The sequence below is a fragment of the Labrus mixtus genome, chromosome 17 (genome assembly GCF_963584025.1).
Source record: "Labrus mixtus chromosome 17, fLabMix1.1, whole genome shotgun sequence".
Lineage (NCBI taxonomy): Eukaryota > Metazoa > Chordata > Actinopteri > Labriformes > Labridae > Labrus > Labrus mixtus.
The window spans coordinates 21,072,312-21,082,711 of NC_083628.1; the positions used below are offsets into that span (position 1 = coordinate 21,072,312).

General features: G+C 37.5%; 1 protein-coding gene across 1 annotated transcript; it reads right to left on the reverse strand.

Moving 5' to 3' along the window:
• Positions 1 to 919: 919 nt before the first annotated feature.
• On the reverse strand, positions 920 to 6,162 carry LOC132992622 (uncharacterized). The gene is made up of 4 exons (XM_061062055.1): positions 6,159 to 6,162; positions 4,949 to 5,146; positions 4,621 to 4,697; positions 920 to 3,264 (listed from the first exon to the last, which is right to left on the reverse strand). Exons 1-4 carry the CDS (start codon positions 6,160 to 6,162, stop codon positions 2,842 to 2,844), a joined length of 702 nt encoding a protein of 233 aa, XP_060918038.1. The 3' UTR covers positions 920 to 2,841.
• Positions 6,163 to 10,400: the final 4,238 nt, after the last annotated feature.

Sequence of the window (10,400 nt, forward strand, 5' to 3'; positions counted from 1 at the left end):
AATACGATGACAGTGATAAACTTTGTTTTAGAACTGTTCATTCACCAAACATCAGATCGGCAGATGAGTTGGGAGGTTTTATTAATTCTGTTAAGGCAGCTAAAGACAATTCCCTAGTAATGTTAACTGTCAATGACAAAAAGCAAAAAAACAGAATCAAGCTCTGTAGCAAAGTCAACATTATGTCAAAATAATCCCACATTAATTTCAACTTTAACCTCAATGACTCTACACTGTGCACGTGCTTTATCACCTTCCAGTTTAGCATTGCTTGTCTTTAGCATGTTCAGCCTGTGTTCACGCTGTCTCAATGACTTAATCACTAGTTTCTTCCTTCTTTGTGACTTTTCAGTGATCCAAAAACTGTCATCAATTCTTCCTGCCAGTCATCTGACATGTTGGTTTACTCTACTGTTGCTCTAATGTCATAAAGTTTCACTGTGGTTCACACTTTAAAATTAACTAGGACGAAGAAGTACAGTTTATAGCTGATGTTCTTTGTAGGTCACATAGAAGCATTAGTGTTAAAATTGACTGTTTCGTTACCAGTGAAACTCTCGTTCATTAGGTTTTACTTGATTTAACACATGTTTTTCCACCTTTTTTTTTACCTTCACGAACATAGTTACAAGTATTAATCCTCAATATTATTCATATCAATGGTGACTTTTCTTAAGTTTTATCCTTGTTTTATTCCTCTAAAGCTTTTTAAACATCTGGCTTGGGACCAATATGGAGTCACTTAATCATGGGGGATTACTAAAGGGGGTCTATTTGTGTTTGTAAATGTTCTTCTTTATGACATTATATTAAAATGTATAATTTTTTCCAGCTTCCTTCATGCTCTAAAAAGGGCTCAAAACCCCTAATATTCTAATCATCACCAGTTTTCACTGTAGAAAAGGATTTAACAAACCAGTGAATTTCATATAAGATACTTTATTTTTCTACTGAAGAAAAGGCAGTGGTGAAATAATCAACACATTCAATTACACTTCAAATCCAGTTTAACATCATGAAGCCCAACACTTGTTAAACCAAACACAAACAAACAACACGAAGATTCTGCCCTCTTAACCATATTTAATTTTAGAAAAGAAGAATTCACTGCCCATAATTAAAACAACCCACTGTGGTAATAACTCAGCCATTTCTTACTCAGCACGTACTGACAAAAGACAAGAGCTGACAAGACAAACAGGACACACCCTTTCAAGTCTGCGCACACACTTCAGGTGCCACAATAGAGGAATTATTCATACATTTTTTTTTTAAAAAGGATAAATACTTCAAAGAGCACATCTATGTAAAACCACTGGACTTGGCACACTGGAAGAAATCCACCAAAGTGTCCTGCTTGTCCTATCCTGAATCCTTTGAGATAAACATGATAAAGAATTCTGATTGGTCTGTCACAACTTGCTCTGTATCATTAATATTTGATGGCTAGAACACTTCATGTAACTATCAGGGGAGAAATACCCATCATTATACTTCTAATAATACAGCTGAATACATACTTGAAGTAAAATTATAATATAACAACATTCATAGGAAAACATAGTTTTTGATAATGCACTTCATATCGGACATTTAAAAACTGAAAATCTTCCACTTTAAAACTTCAACATACCCAACAGTTGCATCACTAAAACTCTTAACCTTTAAAAACTGCCAATTGAAAAAAACATCTGCTTTAGAGTCCCCATGAAAAGGCTAGGATATGGATTGACGTTTACTAAAAATTTCGGTTCGGTACGGTTCCAAGTTTTGAAGCTTCGATTCATTTTCGGTACAGCCAAGAGACCTGATGCAACACTTTTTTTTTTCTTTGTTAGGAACATTTAGAATTTCCCTTTTACACATTGGGCTAAGTGCAGCATCGACAGTACAGATTTGTATACCTGCTCAGGTTACTTTTTAATAACATTTTAAATTAAACATTGTAAAAAAAACTAAAAATAAAAAAAAAACCTATGCTGCGTCCTTCAACCAAAACAGTCTCCAATAAATAAAAGATATGAATGAAATAAAATATTTTAGAATGAAATGAAGTAATTAATATAGCCTATATGTAAAAATGTTTATTTTAAATTACAGTGACACCTTTTAGTTTATTAAGCCAACAGTTTTTTGAATGCCCTTTGAGCACATAATAAACCGAATCACATCTGGGACTGTCGATATAAGAACTTCAATAGCATTTGTTGTGGCTTTGGCCCGTTCAGAATTACTAGCAAAAGGTTTTCTGTTGGGGAGGGAGGGTGTTCATTCTATCATGCTGCAGGTTATGCTCCCACACAGACGCGTCTCCCCTTTCACGCAGCAGCGCTGTTGGAGCGGGATCATCGCTGAAAATGAAAACGAAACTTAAGAGTTAGTCCGTAAAAAGAACTCCATCCTGATTATATGCAACTGTCCAAACCGACAGGGCTCGAGGAACTAGTAATCTGCACAATTTGCACAGTATATGTTTGAACTTTTTTACAAGTTACTAACTAAAAGTTGTGTCCCATATCTGTGGCCGCAGCCTTCCTTCACACTGAGGTGTGCTTCCACTTTACGGTCCGTGTGGGAACACAGATTAAAGAACTTCTGTTCCGCGTGTACTGAAACGGTCCGGTCCGAGTACGTGTACCTTTACACCCCTAGCGTTTACAGTAGCCAATAGGGCAGAAATTTAAAACATCCAAACTCAAAATACCATTATCTTACCATAATCCTAGAATGTTTTTTTCTTTCAAAATTGCCTTGATCACTATTTGTACTTATATATTAACCAGTTAACCATTTGCTTCCTAAAATTATAAGACCCATTGTATTCAACTCTTTCAACTGGACCTAAGAGTCTCCTCTGTTGTCTGTAATGGGAGCTGCTGTTGGACTCCCCTGTGTCACATTCTGGGTCACACTGATGGGTGACGTGACCATGACAGGTGTGGTTGGTGTGGTTGCCGGGGGCGACGCAGTTGGCTGATGTGTAGTTACTGTCACCGGTCCAGGGGAGAGGGTGCTCTTGTCTTGGGTAGTGATAGTTGACATGGTGGTAGTGGTGGTCATGACCGGTGTGGTCAGATCAGGGATTAGAACTTCCTCAGATGAATCTTCAGAGGATTCACTAGATTCCTCAGAGTGGTCTGAGGAAGAGCCCTCTTCGCTGGAAGTTTGATTACACCACCAATTCCACCACTTAACCCATCCTTGTTTCCGATACTTGTTACCGTTATCTCGGATGTCACCCTTATGACCCCAACGGCCACGAAACTGTGGAGAGAATACATCAAACTGTTAAACAAGTACCATCATTTTATTTCTGATTTTCAAGTACCAATATCCCTTTATATCTTTGTAATATCAGACACTTCTGTGTCACTAAATGATGTATTGGTCCATTTTAAAATGCTGGATTTGTCTCGGTTCTCCAGTCTCTCTCCTCTTGGACATGCTCTGGTTCAGGGTTGTATTAACCCCCGCCAAAACCGGTCTGATACAGAAGATATCTGGTCCAGTCAGATCTAGGAACGAAGGTAAAAGCTCCACTGACTCTCAGAGTGTCATTTTGGACTTCCGAAAACAAATAGCATAGGGGGAGGGATTTTTGTTACAGATCTTGTAGAAATCGAACTATTTTGATACCTTTTTCAATACCACCACAAAAAAACACAAGTCTTCGCCACCCAATATTAGGCAATTTCTTGATTTCATAACCAAGAAATGCAGTTAACGTCTGCACTCTGCACATTATTTCAATGTTTTGAATTAAATTGTCGCCAACTTATTTGTGCAATTTAGACTATCTCTCTCTCTCTCTCTCTCCTTCACTCCAGCTTTTGGTTAGAATATTACTTATGAGCTTTGATTATTATTTTATTTTAGATTCATTATTGGGCAATGGCGCCTATATGCCTTTATTCCAGAAGGCAGTGGATAAGAGTAGGAAATCTGGCAGAGAGATCGGGGGACGATGTATAGGAAAGAAGCCAAAGAACCCAGACTGCTGTACAAGGGGCTCGACCTTACCACTAGGTCACAGGCGCCCCTAACTGTTGTTATTTTAAAGCTTCAGTACTTCTCAATAGCTTTTGTCATTTAAAATAACAGATTCAATTATTTAAAACATGTGGATTTGAAAAGTATTGAAAAAGACCACCTCTGTTTTTGATTCTGTTTACAGTATAAAAATTAACAGTGAAACAGTAAGTCTTGATGCTTTCGATGTCTTGTGTGAAGCACTTTGAATTAAATAGTTATCCCCTGCACGTTGACTTTAACCCTTGCGTTACTGAATGGATCTTTTCATTGCCCTGTTTATTGTATACACCTACAGTACATGCTACTTTTGATTTTCAGTCAACAATTCTCAAAATTTCAGAAAGATGAAAATCCAGCATAAACACAAAATTGTGTAAATATCTACACTGATATATGAAAGAGAAAATTCAAGACTGGACATCTGATAATTCAATTAACTTTACAAAAACTGCAGTTTAAACAAGAGAAGGATTGAAAACCTTCAGTGTGGAGAATGACGGCCACAAAACACAACATGAATAAAGTGAGTTACAGTCATTGAGAGAAAGAACAAACAGTGATGAGGGAAGAGCTTTGTGGTTAGCTTACCGGCTTAGCAGAGGCTGTTGTAAGAAGGACGATGACGACGGCGATTGCAAGAAGCTTCATCTCTGATTGGGTCCTGTCTGCGAAGGAGGGAAACCACAAACAAAAACATAGTCACTTGCGCACAAGTAACAATACACTGTCACGTCCTAAATGTAAGAATAGTATTTAAGAGCGGAAAATTGCAACACTCTCAACAACGATCACATATTTAAAATAAAAACATGAATGTTTTCGATTGGAGATAAAAGAGATACGATATATGCACATGAAGAGAAGTTGTTCAGAATCACAAACTTTTTAATTGATTTTTAATAAATGTAAAACTCACCACTAGTTTTTCGTAGCACGTCTCTTAAATCCTGTATGAAGTCAATGGGATGCTGTGTAGCTGCAATCACTCTCTGATTCAGTGCAGGAAGATGTCTGACTCCTCTGCAGGACTGGCTGCTGCTAATATATGCTGCCCCGACAAAGAAGGTGGGCAGAGCAGGGCTGTGCCAGGGGAGAGGATTGGGCAAGCCTGGGGCTGAAGTCGAAGGGAGGGGTAGAAGTGGAAGGTTACCACACACTCACACATGACCCAAATGTTTAATCAGTAGTTTATTTTGTTTTGTGAGTTACATACTATAAGTGTTGGTAAAAGTAAATTTTTAAATGCTCTTATTGTTTAAAATTGGACTCTTCTATGACGTCAAAATAATATTCCTTCATCGGATACAACATATTTTTAACACGGACAGAAGATAGATGTTGATTAAAGCTGCAAGGAGGAACTTTCTTTTTGTGTCCCTGTGGAGAAAGCGGTACCTCTTACCTCTATGTTGTTCTTCTCCAGTACATTTTTAAGAAAAGCTTTCTCACAATCTCCTCATTCTGTCTTTAAACTGTCTAATCTATCTTACTGTGTATCTTTGCCAAGGAAAATGTAAACAAAATCTGTTTCTGCAAACATGGTCTGAGGCACAGTGTGGCAGGAGTGACAGAAATGACAAATAATAAAAAATAGAAATAGTCAGTCTTGTTGCTGATCGCTTGTTTTGCTTTTGTTGGTCATATAGCAACGTCAGTATTACCTTAAGTGAGTTTCATAACCAGCTAAAAACGCTTCACTGAAGCTTTAAGTTCATTATAGTTTATGGTGTGTTTCACATGATCACAAGTGTGTCATTTGCATACGTATGTTCACAAGAGAAAAGAGGGATTGGCTTTAAGAATAATTTTTGGAGACAGTTTGAAGAAATACCATCTGAAATTGGGTGCACAAAATTAAAATTGTCTTCAACCCCTCGACATTCAGCTTTCCATGTTTATTTCATTTCACTTGGGAGTAATAAACATTTTCAGCACTACCATCCAATTGAAAATGTATATTCATTCTGATAGTTGAGACTTCCCACGACAGTAAATACACGTTACTAATGCTGGGAATCTCTGGGTGTCTCACGATTGGATTTGATTACAATTCTGGGGGTCACGCCTCGATTTAGAATCTATTTCAATGTTTCAATTCCGCTCTGAACATCTGTAAGCCCGCCTACCCATATCCTTGCGACATGATTGACTGTTCGTCGTCTTTTTCTTCTCTTTAATATCGGGTGGCAACTAGTGTTCAAGGCACATTCGCACCCTTTTCCCAGTGATGGGATGGTGTAATTACAGGTTTAAATCTATCGAACATTTTCAATATTTATATTGACAAAAATGATATCGCGATTTTATTGCCCAGGCCTATATCATTCAACAGGATGAGTAATTTTGAAACCCTGAGGCTTCTGCTGGAGCAATGTATTCTGCGTGCTCATTTGGTGTTTCTTAATCGAAGAGTGTTTTTCCATGATGTGGCAACTTTCCTCTCAGCAGCGTGAGTTGTACATCTGGATTTAACCAGTGTTCAGTGACTATGCAGGATGTTGTATGGGGCCCTTTCTGGAGATGGAGAGGTCCTATTTAAGATATTTACCCTTTCAAATGTGCATATACTAATTATTTTTCAAACTATTGTCAAATAATTGTCAAATAAAACTGTCTATCAGATCTTGCCCTGCAGAAAGTTGGCTCTCGTAGGTAATTCTGTGTTGGAGCCTGAACAGAAATCAAAGATTTGGACAGGAGGTGAAAGAGAAATGCCAAATGGAAACGGTAGTCTGAATGAGGCGATGGAGAAATGAGCCATGTATAGACTCTTTAGTGTTGAGCAGTCAGTGGAATGTAACAGGAGAGTCAGAGTGAAATAGCACTTTGATCAGACCTGTGTCTGTCACACCACTGTGTTACCTCATCACTCTGAAACCTTTCCTCTCCTCTCAGCCTCTCTCTTTTTTGTGTGAAAGTCCCTCAATCACATTAGGATTAATCATTAATGGAACATATCATCAAGCAGCTTCAATGTGTTCTTTTTAATATATAGATCATTATAACAAACCATTCAGAACAAGTTTGACCTGACCTAGGACTACATGTTGATCTGACAAAGGAACAATGGTTTCCTATTAGAGGCGGGGAAAAAAGATTGATTTATGTTAAAATCGAGATTCTTCTCTTCTAAGATTTAAAATCGATTCATAACTTCTAAAAAAACAATTTATTTATTTATTTATACATTTCTTTTTTTTTATTGGCTAATCAGTCACTCCCTGCTAAGTGCTAATGCTAGCTCTTTAACTCAGTAGAATGCCAAATGGAGCAGCAAGAAATTCAGCCCGTCTCACAGATGACTGGAGTAGATCCTGAATTATGTACTACTTACAAAAATAGACTTTGAATCCATGAATCCAGAATAGTTTTGAATCAAAAATCGATTCTGAATAAAATTGTAACCCCACAAATCAAAATCGAATCTTGAGACACCCAAAGATTCCCAGCCCTATTACCTATGTAGAATTCAAAAGTTTGAAAGTTAAATGTGCCAAGTCCAGTTTTTCTGATGCTTTGCTTCATAAGTAAATCCTGCAATACTAATCTACATCAACCTTTATTTAAGCCTCGAAAATCTTTGAGGTTTCCCTCATTTACAGTGATGCCGAGATATAAAAACAAACAATTTGCAACAATCACACATTGACGTGAAAATGATTTGAGACTATTGCTATTCATCAGCCTCAGATGTATTTTGTGTTAAAGGCTACGTAGCAAGTGTCAGGACTTAAGTACGTGTAACTAAAAGAGTGACTTAAGCATGTTAGCGTTGCCATTTTGAGCATCAAAAAGAACTAAACTGTAGCATGTAACTAAACTGACATAGCTGTAGACCCGTTGGCCTCGTTACATCCTCTATTTTCTGACACTTTATAGACAGAATAATCAATGAATCTACAGCCTTTCATGGTGGCTGTAACAGATACATAAGTGTGCTACAAATGTCACCACAATTTGAATGGTATAAACCAGGGATGTACACAACACGCCTGCACCGTATTGGGACAGCGTTTATCTGTGTTTAATAAATTGTGCTCGATTATGACTGTTTCCCGAGCGTTTTCTTACCTTTAAACTATTCGACTTCAAATTTCCATTTTTATCGACAGGGAAGTGATCCACTAGGAACATGCACAGTGTGCACTGTACAACGTTTGTAATGAACATTAAAAAAGCATCTATTTGCATTACACTGTCTGTTGTTGCTGTTTCATTAAATATCCAAACAAGTTCATTCTAACTTTATAAAATCTCAGATAATCATCAAGGCCATGCATGTGTTTTACAACAACAAGCTAGGTTATGAATATGCACAAACAGAATAAATACAAAGAATGGCAACGACACAATTAGAAACGATTACATTTAAAAACAGTGATAAGCATAATGACACGTTACATCATAATTAAGCCCCCCAACAGAAGAAAGCAAAAGCATAGTACAGATGAAAACAATGGCTTCTGCAGCTATGATAGCTACAAGATCTTAGTAAATCACACTTCCATAACAAATCAAACCCATCATTATCATACAACACACACATTGTTTTAAACAGTCTGATGTATGAACCCACTTCCTACTGTAAACACACCCTCCATTACTTACCACATGTCTGACAAATACAGTTTCGGCCACAGAGGTTACACTTAAACCAGAGCCTTTCAGGTAATAAATCCTGGCTCTGGTCAGCGATTAGTGTCATCCAACCAGTCTTTCCAGCAGAAAGTGCCCATTTAGGTTTGTTAATTAACCAGTCACTTTCGGCCAATAAGCAACTTTGTGGTGACGCCAAGATGGTGTCATTGTTTGAAGTACAAGGAGCATCCTTCATAGAAGAACACTGTGTCTCCTATCAAACCATAACTCCAAGTTGATGTTTTATTTTTAGTCTAGCCCATAATCTTTTGCCATACTTAACTAAACTGCAGCTGGTTTATTGGTTTTATGAAACAACGTTTAGGTTTAGGCTCTGACACTACTCGGTCAGATACAGGGAAAGATAATAGTCAGGGCTAAAATATGAATCTCTAGTGATAGGTACGATAATCTATACTAGTGCTGCTTTGATAGCAGAAAACAGAACCAGATGGCCAAGTTTAGTAGAAGTTGGGCTTTATTAAGTCACTCTGAGGGTTAGTTTATTTCAAATTAGTTGAACATTTTCTAGTATAATGCCATGATGGTTGATTTGAGAATCAATCAATAGTCTAGTAAAAGATTAAAAAAAAAAAGAAGAAAGTGGTTTATATGTGCTAGCAGTCAAGTTACACAGAGTCTAAACTAAATCCTTCTTTTTTTTTAAAGATACATTTTGTGGCTTTTTGAGCCTTTATTGAAGAGACATGAAAGTGGATATAGTTGGAAATCAGGGACAGAAAATGGGGAATGGCATGCGGGAAAGTAGCCCCAGGTCGGCTTTGAACCCGGGCAGCCTGCTTCAAGGACTACGCCCTCTGTACATGTTGCAAACTCCCATGATTCCCCTCAAGCCTTGACGTCATCTTTTGTTATTGTTTTAATTGAGAGCCCCCTGGCAGTGGATTTTACATACTGTGCGTTTAAAGAATAAATCATTTGACAGCCCTAATATAAAGTCATATTCAGGTGGACTGTGTTGCTGTATAGCTTAAAAAACAACCTTACTCCACTTCCTGAAAATGGTAACAGCACAGTAGTTCATTGTAACAGGAGAAAGTTGTCTAATATGTTTTTTGTTGTAAGTAAAATGTCATCAGTGTCTTATGATGTGAAGAAACTTCATGCCTGGGATAGGCTTGTCATCTTAACGAGTCAGGGTAAGGCTCAGAGTGTGTTTGAATTTCAGTATGTTTTCATAAAAACATGATGTCATTATGTAACGTGTTTTTATTAGGATAATCAGTGTGTGGTAACGGGATTTCTATTCATTGAAAATGCAAAGTCATTGTGGAGACTCACCAGGTTAGTTCAGCTGTTACTCACAATACAATAGTATTTGATCAGAGTGAAGTTTTCCATGACGGAGGCGAATCATTGTGTAATACATAAGTTAAATCATCAATACACTTAAAGGTATTTCTTACATCATTTAGTAAAGACGCAGTGTCTCAGTGTCGAGAAATCAGCTTCCAGGAGCAAATATCCGCCCTCCTGTCAATCATGTCAGCTACGCACCTAACTATGGATAACACGTATCGTTCATAAAATCAATGAAAAATTCACCCCCCGTACAGTGTGTGCCCATGAGGACAATAACTTATCAGACTTTCTTTTTTCGTACCAGGCTGTGAATATGATTATTTATGCTGTAAAAACTGATTGTTTTGCCTGTCATGTGTTTATGTGACTTCCAGTGTTCCTGGAGCCTGCCTCATGTGGACACTCGT

What these genes read in the sequence shown, in the direction of transcription:
- LOC132992622 (XM_061062055.1), bottom strand. An exon ending in CGTGCTACGAAAAACTAGTG is followed by an intron (nt 4,698 to 4,948) that starts GTGAGTTTTACA and finishes CCTCCTTCGCAG; the next exon opens with ACAGGACCCAATCAGAGATG. An exon ending in CAACAGCCTCTGCTAAGCCG is followed by an intron (nt 3,265 to 4,620) that starts GTAAGCTAACCA and finishes TTCTCTCCACAG; the next exon opens with TTTCGTGGCCGTTGGGGTCA.